Consider the following 14,096-nt stretch of genomic DNA (forward strand, 5'->3'; position numbering starts at 1 on the left):
TCTAAATATCTCCCGAATCACTGCTTGGATCAGGAAAGCCTTCTGGGTGGGTATTTTGTTCTACTTCATTCTATAAACAATGTAAAAGCTGTATAAAACCCAGCTTATCCTTTAATGATTAAAGAATCAGTAAATATAATGTATTAGAGTCTGCTCAGGGCTGCTGTACTGTACAAAGATTTTATAATACAATAAATAATGCAATAATATTTTAATTTAGAAATAATTGAAAATGTGTTTTTTTGTTTAACCAAATCCGTCACATAATGCCAACATTTTTTAAGTTTCTTTCTAAATGACGCGGGATCTTATTTTGAAAGGACAGACAGGAAACGCTTTGCGTGCTCCTTTCCGACTTGACGTCAACGCGCAGCGGCAGCAGGAGGGAGCGGCTCTGGTAGAGCGACATCCACAGAGAGTGGGAAAGAGAGAGCAGCGGAGCGGACGGGTGGATGATTGTGAGTACCGCTTCCTTTCTCTCTTTTCTCTCTTTTCATCCCTTTTTCCCTTTTTCTGTCTGTTTTTAATCCCTGCATCATGTGAACTTAGCTTCGCCCAGGTTCGATCCTGATAGGGGCGGACGGGGAGGGGACAGGCCGGTGCCGAGTCGAGCCGAGCTGGGCTGGGTTTGCGGAAGCGACCGGCGGACAGACAGACAGACGGACAGATAGGGGCTCCATTAGTGATAATACTGTTTATATTACACACAGAGAGAGACATCCGGGTAACAACAGAGTGGTAGAGTGTCTGTCCATCCGTTTATCCCGGGTCTGCGTCTTCCAGCTCTGTTTGTCTCCAGTCTTCCAGGCAGCGGGGCCTCCTGCCTGAGCTAGCCGGGTGAGGGGCGTTCAGAGGCGGCTACAGAGCTGCGGAACTCCCGCTGCTCTGTCGGAGAAATAAGAAAGGAAGTAACTTAGTACAGACTGCGGAGTTGGGGAGTTTGGAGGAACCTGTCTGGCTCTCCCTGCCTGTCTCTCTATCTCACTACCTGTCTGTCTGACTGAAGAGTATAGACAAGGATTGGTTTTATTCCTCTGCTGTTGTACTGTCAGCAACACACACTTACACACACACACACACACACACTGAGTATTGACAGGCCCCACCTAGTTCTGGTTGACTCAGGGATCTCTGTGTTTGTGTGTCCATCTTTCTCCTCCACCAACTTTACTTTAGTAGATTAACATCGTGCTGCATTCAGTGCCAGTTGGAAAAGGCAGAACTGCACAGTATGTGTCATAAATTGGGTTAAACACAGGGTTTGTGAGCTGAGGTGATCCATCATCTGGGTACTGACGTTGTGCGGGTAATCTTCATTATCCTGAGGGCCTGAAAACAGCAAATTCATTTTCTGGGAGACATATTTCTTGTTTTGTTTGTGTCAAATGAAATCAAGACACAGAGCTTAACCCTTATCAACTCTGAATAATTTTTTTTATTTATATATTTTTATTGCACCAGTCAAAATTTTGGTTTTTGCTTTTTTTTGTCCTAAAAATACATGACCGTAATAGATTTTGAGGTTTCAAGTTGGGGATCAGTTAATACCTGGTTTGTCAAGTAGAGGCCTGGTCTTTTATTTGAGTCGGCCTATAATTATGTGAAGTTTGAATAAAAATATTCATTCAATCTTCACTTAAGATACCCCCCAAAGAAGTGATACTTTGTTTGCAAGTTTTATCAAAGTTATTATACCTGCATGAAGTATCAAAAAACTGACATCAAATATTCAGTTTCTCATCAATTATGACCAAGATAAGCTGCACATCATTACACAAGCAAGGCTGGAACAAAGTAATTTGTGCAAATATGTTTGTCTGAAATCGTTTGTTTTCATTGTTGCTATTGAAAAGTGGAGGAGATGAAAAAGGAGCAAAAACTATTCATATACTTGACTCCACTGGTGGGCTTGTATAAGTTATTTTTGCAAACATGACAGCAACGACTGCTCTACAAAGTGATAATATGTCAGAGGTTATTGGTCTCTGCCACTCCCAGGTGGCCAGAAAGGAACTAGTGCAGATTTTTGTGTTTAGAGTGAAGATTAGTTGAGTTTAATGAAGATTTAACTGTATCACAAAGAAGGAAACTGAGGTGCAGGCCCTCTCAGGTGTAAGGCTAGGAGAGGCCAAAATAAAGGCTGAAAGCAAGACTAAATATAAATCACACTGAGAACAATGTAAGAGCATTTCTCAGCTCATGTTGCAGATACGTTCACCCTCCGCTGGCCTTGTCTGCTGCTTCTTCTTCTTCTTGTCTTACCGACTTCCTTGAATCTCTGAACTCGTCCTGACTTGTTGCATCAAGCTAAAGTGAGAGTCATGAGGCGTTCCTCTTCAGGCCTCCAGGCAATGAAATCTAAAACTTGTGATGCGTTCACTCACTATTGGAAAGCACAAACTCCTTCCTTCATGTTTTTTCTCCAGGTCTGCGGTTCCTCTTCAGGGACAGGGTTGTAGTGGGACAAGGATGATCAGATTATAAACGCTTATGTCTCTTAGGAGGTGCACTTACCTCTAACAATAATTTAATCAAATTTCTCTTTACTTCCATATGTATAAGTATTAACATTACTCTGCTGGTTTTTAGCTCTAAAACAGCGGAGGTGGCTGCTGGAATTGGGTCTTCTAGAATGCTCAAGGTTTCTAGTGTAGCGTAAGATTGCATATCTAGAATGTTAAGAACAAACTTACATTGTGGTTTTACAACATTGGGGATGACTTGTAAAATGTTGTGTTTCCAGAGTGTCTAGAATGCTGTAGGCATTTTCTAGAGTGTAACATAATTGGTCAAGAAAAATCGAGGTATCTACTGAAGTGTTATGTTGATGGTCAAGAGTGATCAGGGTGTCTGCTGTGATGTGTTGCAGCTCTCGAATGTTGCTCTGTTGCCTGTTGATCTAGAGCAGGCGTCTCAAACTCATGCCATGGAGGGCCAAGAGGCTACAGGTTTTCTTTCCAACCAGAAACTCCACCAGCTGAATTCACTGATTAGTCCCTGCCTTCTGCTTGAAGGTGGGGTAATTAGTGAAATCAGCTAGTGGAGTTTCTGGTTGGAAAGAAAACCTGTAGCCTCTTGGCCCTCCATGGCATGAGTTTGAGACGCCTGATCTAGAGTGTTTACATTACAGATCTAGAATGTTCAAAGTGTCTGCCAGTGTTACATTATATTTCTGGAGTGATATGGATGTCAGATGAGGGGTGGTTTTGTAGTTCGGGAATTGTTAACAGTCATCTTTAGTGTAAAAATGTTGTTCTGGAATGTTCAGGTTTTCTGCGAGGTGGAAGAATATCGTTCTAGAATCATTAAGGTGTCTGCTTGGGTGTTACGTTGTAATTTTTTAATGTTCACCTATGTCCTCTTGAACATTGAACACGTCTACTAGAGTGTTACCTTGATATTATAGACTATTCTAGGCGGATCTAGATGTTCAGGATGCCTTTTAGAATGCTGCATTGGAGGTCTTGAATTGTTTGGTTCTCTGCCAGTGTGTTTTGTTGTAGTTCCAGAATGCCTGACTAATCTTTTAGGGTATTACATTGTACTTCTAGAATGTTAAGGGTGTCCACAAAAGTATGAATTGAAGTTTTTAATTGTTATTCCAGAATATGAGAGATGTGTGACGGGGTAAAACTTTGTAGTTCTAGATTGTTGTTCTAGAAAGCTTAATGTGTCTTTTTCGGTAGTTTGATTGTAGTTCTAGAATGTTCAGGGTGGCCACGGACAAGTATGTAGTTCTAGAACACTTAAATAGTCTGCTAAGGTTTGATTCTAGAATAATCTTGGTGTCTGTCAGTGTGTTATCATGTAGTTCCAGAGTGCTAAAGATGTTTGCCAATGTGCATTTTTGTAGCTCTAGAATATGTATGGTTTTCAGTAAGGAGTAGCACCAGCCACGGTTACATGATGAGTTTTGTGTCTTTCCGAATGGAATCTTTCCGAATGACTTTTCCAAAAACAATAGTATACATGGAAAGGAATATTCCAATCTCTGGTCTACATGCGCCGCTATAATCAAACAGAATAGTCAATGGGGCATGCGCAGAAAAACGTAAACATCACGAGATTTATTAAAGCTGGAGGACGACAGTTTGTTTATCATGGTGTTGCAATATTCCGTATTGCGAGTTTTTCTTCTGTCCAGTCTTGAAATTATGTTCATTTCTTTCAAAGTTTGGATCAAAAACAAACTTTCCGCAACAGTCCAGTGCCTGACGGCTCGCCGCCATTTTTAAAGTTGAGGAACGTCTCTAGTTGCGTCTTACGTCATATCTGAGCATGCGCTGAAAGAAAGGACCCTGACAACTTTCCGTTTGAGTGGATACATGATACCTCAATCGGTTTGGGGAAAGGAATATTCCACCCCTGTGAAACTGATTAAATGTCCATTCGGATTGTCACTTTTCTTTCAGAATGAGGTGTATACAAAGGTTAAATTCTTTCCGTTTGAGCAAATAAACCGAATGCAAGTGGAATATTTGAGTCCATGTAAACGTGGCTACTGTTGTGAAAGTATATTAAGGGTGTAGTTGTAAAATATTCAGCGCATGTTTTAAGGTGTTACAGTCTTCTGGAATGCTCAGAATGTCTGCTAGAGTGTCACATTGTAGTTCTAGAGTGTTACAGTGTAGTTCTAGGTTGCTCAAGGTGTTTACCAGGGTGTTACATTGTAGTTACAGAACATGAAGCGTGTGTGCCAAGGTTTTCATTGCATGTTAAGAGTCTCTGGTAGAATCTTATGCATGTTCTAGATTCCTAGGATCAGTTGTTTTGATGTTAATTCAAAGCCATTGTTAATTTCTAAGGAAAAAATAAATGGTTTGAACTTTTTTTAAACTTGCTGTAAATGTTTGGTGTTTGTGTCATGCTTCTGTTTTGGTGTTTGTTGCGTCCTAACTCGACACCAGCTCGGGGTTTGCGGCTAAAATAACACAGTGAAATGCTAGTTAATGATATATGCTAATGTTTGCTCCACACACCACCTGCTTAACCACACACATCAACACACACTTATCTCATCACCATGGTAACCTTGGCAGACCCTTATTAACACTGATGAGTGTGTGTGGATGCATGTTGTCTCCACCGTGTTGTTTCTTGTTGCCGCAGTGATGGGGAGACATGACTGGTATGCACACACAGACACACACACAAACACACACTTACACAGATATATTGACACAATCACACACACAATAAGCAGGAAGGATTCCACAGTTGTGACATCACCACCAGCTGTGAGATCATGTGACTGATCAGTTTTCAAAATGCTTCCAGATGCATGCTGGGTAATGATTTATCTCCTCCCAGTAAGAGGATCTGTTTGTGTGTGTGTGTGTCTGTGTGTAATTGATAGTTTAACAGTTCCAGGTGCGTCAAAGCAGGGGGCGGGGCTTAATGTGATGCTGCTCCGTGAGTGGTTATCTTTATTGTAACCTCTCTCTCTGTCTCTCTTGCTCGGCCCGCAGACACACAGTCAGGATGCGTGAATACAAACTGGTTGTTTTAGGATCAGGAGGAGTCGGCAAGTCAGCTCTGGTAAGTTCACTGAATAATCCACTTCACTGGTTCCTCTGTCGCTGTCACAGCCTCAGTTTTTCTTCTTGTTTGCTCTGGAGCTCTGTTGTTTTCCAAACTCTGTGAAATAAACGAAGAAGAGCCCCACTGTTGCACTAAATGACATCACACACACACCCCTGCGGCCCCAAACACTCACCAGAGAATCAAACATCGATTCATTCGCCACTGAAAATAGTCCCCAACAACTCCTTTACACCCTCCTGTTTGCTTGATTAAAACTCCAGGAGGCAGATGCTTCAGCAGATGAAGTTGAATTGACTTTATTTTGAGGTGTTTTGTAGATAAGAGAATGAACAAATAACAGGAAGCTTTAAGAAAAGCTAAAAAGAAACATAAGTTATACGTGTCATTTTGATGAAAAAAAAAAGGTGAAAGAAAATATATTTTACAGATGTTGGTAAATGTTTATTGATGTCATAGTGATTTTAGTGGCACTACAAAGGCAGGTAAATATGACTCTAGTCAAAAAAACATATTTTCTTGGGGATTTGTTATGAGATGGGATTGTTTAGTTTGTAATGTGTCGTATCATTTTTTTCCTGTCATATTCTGTTTAATGGTATGGCATTTTTGTTGTATTGCTACATATTGTATCAAAACATATGCTAAAGAATCCTTTCGCAATATATTGTATTGCACCGTATCAGATCTTATTGCACCTGATAGAATTGTATTGCATCACAATTTGTGGTATGGTACGGTACATTGTAATGTACCGTGCCATATTGTATTATATCACAATTTATCTTATTATTGTATTTTACTGTATTTTTATTTTATTTTATTATATTGCATTGTAGGCTATAATACCCTATCATAACCCTATCGTGACATACCCTACCCTGTCATACCCTATCAAACCCTAGTGTACCTATTGTACCGTATTGTGACTTATCATACCCTATCGTATGGCTAGTTATCTAATCATAACTTATTGTATCATTTTATATCATGACAAGTCATATCCTGTTGTTTATCATATCACAACTATTCATGTGATAAGATTTCATGTTGAATCACTTCATAATGGATTGCATCACATTTTGCGATACGGTACAGCACTGTAATGTACCGTCCCATATTGTATCATATCACAATTATTGAAATCATATCATATCATAGCCTGAAATATCGTATCGTATCGTATCGTATCGTATCGTATCGTATCGTATCGTAACGTATCGTATCGTAACGTACCCTACCGTACCGTACCGTACCGTACCGTACCGTACCGTACCGTACTGTTTAGTACCGTACCGTATCGTATCGTATCATATCATATTGTATCATAACATTTTATATTATATCATAATGTATCACATCATGTTGTAATGTGACAAGTGTATCCCATCATATATAATTTTAAAGTTTGTCATGTAGTATACTTCAAAACCTATCATATCATTTTCATATCCTGACAATTCATATCCTATTGTTTATCATATCATAACTATTCATGTGATAAGATTATGTGTTGTATCACATCATATTGGATTGCATCACATTTTGCGATACGATACGGCACAATAATGTACCGTACCGTACCATACCATACCGTACCATATAGTACTGTATAGTACTGTACTGTATCGTATTGTATCGTATCGTATCGTACCGTTCCGTATCGTATTGTACCATATCATTTTATATTATATCATAATGTATCACATCATGTTGTATTGTGACAAGTTGTTTTCCATCATATATCATATCACAGTTTGTCATGTGGTATAATGCTGAATGTATTGTATTGCATTGGCTCGTATCATTGTTTGCTGTATGGTATCTAAACATATCATACGTAATGTTATTTTACTCTGCCTTTAAATGAACTATAACTTACAGAATCAGGCACATATGTGTCCCTACTTTCCATTAGTTTGGATAAGTCTGAAATCATATTAGTGAGAAAAGCACTTCATTATTGTTTTTCTGTTTTCAGTTTCTAACTGATTTTTCACTTTTCAGTGTTGCCTTTTTATTACAGAATATATCAATATTAAATTAATGGAGCTGATTTTGTTGACACTTTGGTGTTTAAGATTTATTTACATTTTCAAACCTTTACAAGATAACAGAAGAAGATTTGAAAATTTACTCAGAAAGACGAGACTGATGACACTTTATTCTCCGTATCAATACTTCTGTGTGGCATTGACACACGCACACACACACACTCACGGACACAGTGGTGCAAGTCTCACCACAATGAAGTGCTTTACTCCAGATGATATAATGGAGATGTGTCAGTGTGTCACATTAATTCCATTCTAATGACTTCCAATAGAGAACAGAACAGAGCTCCATTAACACTACTGGCCTACTTCTATTTATCCCTCTTCCTGTCTCTCTCTCCCTGTCTGTCTCTCTGCAGACTGTCCAGTTTGTTCAGGGAATCTTTGTGGAGAAGTACGACCCCACGATAGAGGACTCCTACAGGAAGGTAAGACAGCTGTCTCTCCTTGCAAGAGCCTGTCTGTGTGTGTGAGAGTGGAGTGAGACAGGCGTCCCTGTTCCAGATGCTAATGCTAACGTTTGTAGCACATAATGTGAAGGAGTAGGAAAGAGGATGTAGGTTGAGGATGAGGAAAGAGAAGGTGGAGGAGGGGAAGAAAGAGGGAATTTAGAAGATAACCAGCGAGAAAAAGGAAAAAGATTCAGAGTTTTAGGTAATTTATTTAGATTGAAGCTTTATTCTACCAGAATTATTCCCATAGGGTTAAAAAATCTCTTTTAGGAGGAAATCTTGGCTGAGAAAGATGCATAAAAATGTTATTGTAATACAAGAATTGAATTTGTTATATTAAAATATTATATAATAAGTCAAAATCCTGACTTAAGGGTTGTAATTTTATGCTGAATTGCAAAATCTGGGGAGAAAAAAGTCATGTTTATTAAAAATATTTCCAGAATTATCAAGTAAATGGCGTGTTTTACAGAGCGATGAAAGGATTCATGTTAAAATGATTAAAAGTGATATTTGCAGGCTGTTTTTGAACAACAGAGCTTTAAGGAAATTTTAGAAAATTTGCAAAAATGATAAAATTCATGTTTTGTTTCTTTCAGCAAGTGGAGGTGGATGGACAGCAGTGTATGTTGGAGATCCTGGACACAGCAGGAACAGTAAGATCAGTCCCGTCTCCGCCTGTCTGTGCGGGTCTGTCTCTCTCTGTCTTCCTGTGTGTGTGTTTAACCTGTGTGTGTGTGTGTGTTTGTGTGTGTTTAGGAGCAGTTCACAGCGATGAGGGACCTGTACATGAAGAACGGTCAGGGTTTCGCTCTGGTTTATTCCATCACGGCTCAGTCCACCTTCAACGACCTGCAGGACCTCAGAGAGCAGATCTTGAGAGTGAAGGACACGGATGACGTACGGAGCATGCACAAACACAAAAATACAAAAGAAATATTTTAAATATCACCTCTGTTCCAGCCTTGATGCAACTTTTATTTTTACTCTTGAGTAAAAATCTTTAATAACAACAAGGTTTGGCCCTCTAGCCCCCCCTGCTGGTTAAGAGTCTTATAACATAGTGTGGGCTGCAGGATTAGACAGCTTGAAGTGATAAATCATGTAAAATGACACCAAGAGCAGCACTTCACACTCAATGTATTTAGGCCATGCATTAAGAGCTTCTTCCAACCTCTTAAATCCATAAAATATACGACCGAAGATCACACATACAAAGCTAAAAATATAAGCATATTTATTCCTTTAATTCTTTGACAGCTTTAAATCAAGATTACCTCACAACACCATCCATAAAGCTTAGATTTATAGTCCTTTTTAATTAAATCCCTAAACATCAAGCTGCAACCAGAGAATATTCACCACCCTTCTTTATTTATGACTTTAATTATTCATGAACCAAGTGTTACCGATCAATTGTCTTTCAACCGTCTCTTTAATTAATCATTCAAGCACTAAAGTCTAAGTAGTATTGCGGGAGATGATTCTTTCCAGTCACTCAGGCTCTGTAAATGGTTTCTTGATTCAGGAAGTTTGATTTGATGTAAACAGTGACACATGCTGGTCAAATGGAGGTACTGCAGTTTGACTGTCATAAACTGGGACCAAAACAAACACTTTGCTTTCTTTCAGGGGGTTGTTTGATAAGTTGTAATAGCTGTGAAATGTTTATATTCTGATGGATGACTGTTTGGTGTTTTTGAAATGTTGCCTTCAGGTTCCAATGATCCTGGTTGGAAATAAGTGCGACCTGGAGGTGGAGCGTGTCGTGGCCAAAGAGTCGGGTATCGGCCTTGCCCGTCAGTGGAACTCCTGCGCCTTCCTGGAGACCTCCGCCAAGAGCAAGATCAACGTGAATGAGGTGACAACTAAGCTAATAAACTTTAAAGAAGTGTTTTGCGCACAAATTTATTTTGAAAAAACAAATGCCAAGTTAAATAAGTGGATGTCAATACTAAACATGGACATGGAAGTCTCAAATCGGACGTAAAGGTGTGTTGGATTATACCAGAATGAGACTCCTCCGACCAGCGTGATCAAAAAGTCACAGAGATTTCAGTGAGATCATCAAGATAATTGCTTGAATTGTGATATTAAACTTGTTTAGTCTCTTTTAAAGGGTGAATTCGCAATTTTAGAAGCTTAAACCATGGGTGCAAACACCAATCTGAGATAGCTTTAGAATTAAAGATACTACAAAGCTTAAAAATGATCGAAATCTATCTAAACATGCAGATTTATGACTGCGCTAATATTTTCGTATTTATTTTTTGTGTCTGTGTGCAGATCTTCTACGACCTTGTGCGACAGATCAACAGGAAGAGCCCAGTTCCAGGAAAAGGTCGCAACAAAAAGTCAACCTGTCAGCTTCTCTAATGCCAGGTACATCTTCACTTTACATGAGTAATTTAGGACAAACTCACAATGTGATTAAACTTGCAATCCATAACAGTTAAAGCTGAGGAAATAGCTAGCTAAATCAAAAACTACAATTCCCACAATGCCTTTTGGTAGGCAGTTAATTTGTTTTCACTTCACTTTTCTCTCTTCCCAGTTTCCTCCTCACCTGACCAACAAACAACCGATCACACCACATCTTCCAGCTGGCCACGCCCCTTTAACACAACCATGTCATCATCAACATCAGCCACCTCTGACCTCTGACCCCCGTGACGACCACAACCCCCCTATCCCCGTTCCCTTCACCACACTGTCTGACAGAGACGGTTGCCTTGGAAACATTAAAAACCAAACATCCAAAAGACTGCAGTGGCGATGATGATGATGATAATGATGAAGATATCAATTCTGCTGGGGCAGGAATGGGGGCTGTCCAAACAACTGCCCAGGTTTAAACTACACTTCCCACAATGCTCTCTGTTGGGCGATTTTGCGTAGGGGAGTGGCTTCTTGCTTTTTTACTTTTAAATGTTTCTTTCCTGTCTTCTTTTTGCCTTTTCTTGTTTTCGTCAGCTGTCCCGAGCCGCCCGCTCACGGTCTGCCCTGTGCGCCGGTGCGGTCCGGTAGAACCTGTGGATTCAAACAGTGATTCTTCTTACAGTGGTTATTATTATGATTCTGTGTGAAAAATTATAAAAGTCATTTATTGTTTGTTTTTTTTAACTTTTAGGGGAGGGGATGGGCGGGATCTGGGAGATTGGGGGTTGCAACAGGTTGTGAGTCGGCTCAACATGCTAGTAGCTAACTCAAGCTAGCTGCAGCTACCAGAGCAAAAATACAGCATTCAGAAAAATATTCCTTCAAGTTGTGATATTTTTTGAAAATTCAAGCAGGTAAATGTGAACTTGTTGCTAACTAGCTGACATGCTAGGCTAAGTGACTAACTGTAAGCATTACATGTATGCTAGAGGCTAGTTTTAAATAACCAACAGTAGAGCATAACGGTTGTTTAAGTGAAAATATATTTTTTACATTTTAGGCTAGCTCATTGGCTAATTGCTAACTCATCATATTAGGTGCATTGGGCCCAAACCTGTGAGTGACAGTAGCTGCGTGCTAACTTGTTAGCATTGTAGCATAATGAGCTGTCTCTTAACCTGTTGCTCAGAGCGGACATGTTGCCTTTAGACAGCAGACTCACACTGGTCAGTACCCTTTGTGTAAGTGTGTGTGTGAGTGTGTGTTTGTGTGTGTGTAAGTGAGCTGCATTACAAGAGTGAAGCAGGCCAGTTGATGTGATGTTCATTTGGGGCCAGAGAGGGTTGTGTTATATTTCCTGAGCAGAGCAGCCAGCAGGTGTTGCTTCTGTATTATTAACCGCATTATTATCTGAATTTTAATGTTATTAACACAACACACCTGCGCGGGGGACATGGATATATCAGTCAAATCCACTTGGTGAATGTTTCCTTTGTCTGATGGGCATAAACCAACTATCAAAGAAAGAGGACTTGAGTTGACCAAAAAGTTTGGGGGTCCTCTTTATCCTTGTAATATGTCCTGCTAACACTTAAGCATACACTGGGTTGAGTTAGCTACAGGCTAACATGTTAAAGTGTTAACATGATGTTATGGAAGAGTTTTTGTATTTTTTTATCAGTTAAGAAACAAAAAGTTCAACAAGAATCCTTTTTTTTTTCAAGGTAGCATAACTGAGGTTGAGACTGATCTGAAGAGGTTGGGCTTTTATCACAAGGCACGCCCCTTTTTATTTGGGGGCGTGGTCTATAAAGCAGCAGCCACAGAGAGCCTTTGAATATCTGTCTTCTGTTAGAGACGTGAGAGTCGGTATGTTGGACCAGTGACCTCTGTGAGTACTGCTGTGCACAGTGTTGTACTATGGGGGGAGTACTGCAGTACGGTGTGGTACTGCTTTCAGTATTCTGGTTCTCCTTTAGTACGTTCAGTCATGTAGCATGTTGATGTTTCTGTCAGTTCTCAGTCTGACCTCCAGGAGGTGCTGTGACAGTTTGCATGCCGATCAGAAGCTTACAAGAGAAAGGTCTGTTTGCAGCCACAGCGGAGGCATTCTTGTTAGCATATAGCATTAAACTTATTAGCATGCTAACAACAGGATAGCTTTTGAAGGCTGGCACCAAAATAATAAGTATTGAACATTTTTCTAAATAGACTTCTTCTAGGATGGTTAAAATAGGTTCAGTACTGCCCCATGTGGAAAACTACTACTTTTGTTATGATTTTTTTATCCTGCCACAAGGGGCAGCACTCAGACAATTCATCATTTGAAAGCAGACAACACAAAATAAAACTGATGCAAGATTAGAAGTGATTTCCCTCCCCAACAATTAGCCTCATTACAATCAAAACTGACAAGTCATTACCCCCCTACAGGTATTATGGAGATAGAAAAGTGCTAAAGTGACCAAAAGTTTTTTTACTAGGCTGTAAACATGTTTGTTAAAACTGTAAAAATCAGAGTTAATGAGAAATGACTCACTTTTGAGACAGTCTCTTGTGGCTTTTTAAGGAACTGCAGTTGATGTTTGCATTAATAAATGCTCTACAACACGAGTTCCTCAACAAAGTATTCATAATTGGTATATAATAGAGATTGATAGATAATTAAAAATATTTTTGCAGCTATTATATGTATTTTGTAGTAGTTTGGAAATATTTACATAGTCATAAAAAAATTAAAAAAGTATTAAGTCTGTTTTTCTGAACGCCCAGTCACGGCTGCAGTCAGACCTTTCTCACATCCAAAGTAACTGAGGCTGTGGCAGCAATCATCATTTCAGACCAAAAGCCATTTTCTTGAAGCTTTACTAAGGATCTGGAGGTCTCAGTGTGCTTTAAAAGATATGTCAAAATGAAGTGGTTTCAAAGCTGTCAGACAATCAGACAAGCACTTTGATTGAAGCTTAACATATACCGTAAATTGTGGGCATATTTTTCACTTTTGATATGGCTAAGCTAGCTGTTTCCATCTGCTTTATCCTGTCTTTGTGCTAGCTGGGCTTTAAATATCCTGGACCTACCTGTGCTGGAGTGATGACTGCAACCACAGCCAAATGCAAACTAAAATAACTCATCCAAGGAGAAGAAATGAATTTTGCATTACTGAGATAAACCTGCTTCTTTTTCTCTGTATGGCATGAATGACCAGTGAAATGTAAAAAGAAACCAGTTCAGACAAGAAGTACCAGGTTGAAGATCTGTTATTGCTTTGCTGGATTATCACAGCTCAGTGAGTTGAAAGTTTTAAACTGGTATTAAAGACGGTCTGAACTGATTTCATCCTGAACAGAAACCCACAGCAGCAGCGGGAGGTGGGAAATGGGGGTGGGCGGGGGGGTGAAGCCAAATGTAAAGTAAAAACTAAAAAGCCTTAAATGAATAAAGTGGTGCAATTTTGTAACAGCAACCTGCAGCGTGCATTTATTCAAATACTTAGATAGATAGATAGATAGATAGATAGATAGATAGATAGATAGATGGATGGATGGATTGATGTCCTAACATTTTAACAAATACAGTACAAGGTTCAATTGTTTGTAACTTCAAAGTTGAAGGTCCAATTTTGGCAGAGAAAAGTTTAAATTAAACAGAAAACCCTTAAAATAATGTA

General features: G+C 39.4%; 1 protein-coding gene across 1 annotated transcript; it reads left to right on the top strand.

Annotated features, from left to right (window-relative positions):
• The first annotated feature begins 357 nt into the window (after window positions 1-357).
• Window positions 358-13,805, top strand: LOC141810452 (ras-related protein Rap-1b). Its single transcript, XM_074698027.1, has 8 exons — window positions 358-458; window positions 5,469-5,538; window positions 7,955-8,023; window positions 8,647-8,703; window positions 8,807-8,947; window positions 9,765-9,908; window positions 10,334-10,429; window positions 10,602-13,805. The coding sequence occupies exons 2-7, from the start codon at window positions 5,482-5,484 to the stop codon at window positions 10,421-10,423; spliced, it is 558 nt and encodes a 185-aa protein (XP_074554128.1). The 5' UTR covers window positions 358-458; window positions 5,469-5,481; the 3' UTR covers window positions 10,424-10,429; window positions 10,602-13,805.
• Window positions 13,806-14,096: the final 291 nt, after the last annotated feature.

The sequence above is a fragment of the Halichoeres trimaculatus genome, unplaced genomic scaffold (assembly GCF_033239565.1).
Source record: "Halichoeres trimaculatus isolate MK-OKI-2021-1 unplaced genomic scaffold, fHalTri1.1 fHalTri1_scaffold_21, whole genome shotgun sequence".
Taxonomy (NCBI): Eukaryota; Metazoa; Chordata; class Actinopteri; order Labriformes; family Labridae; genus Halichoeres; species Halichoeres trimaculatus.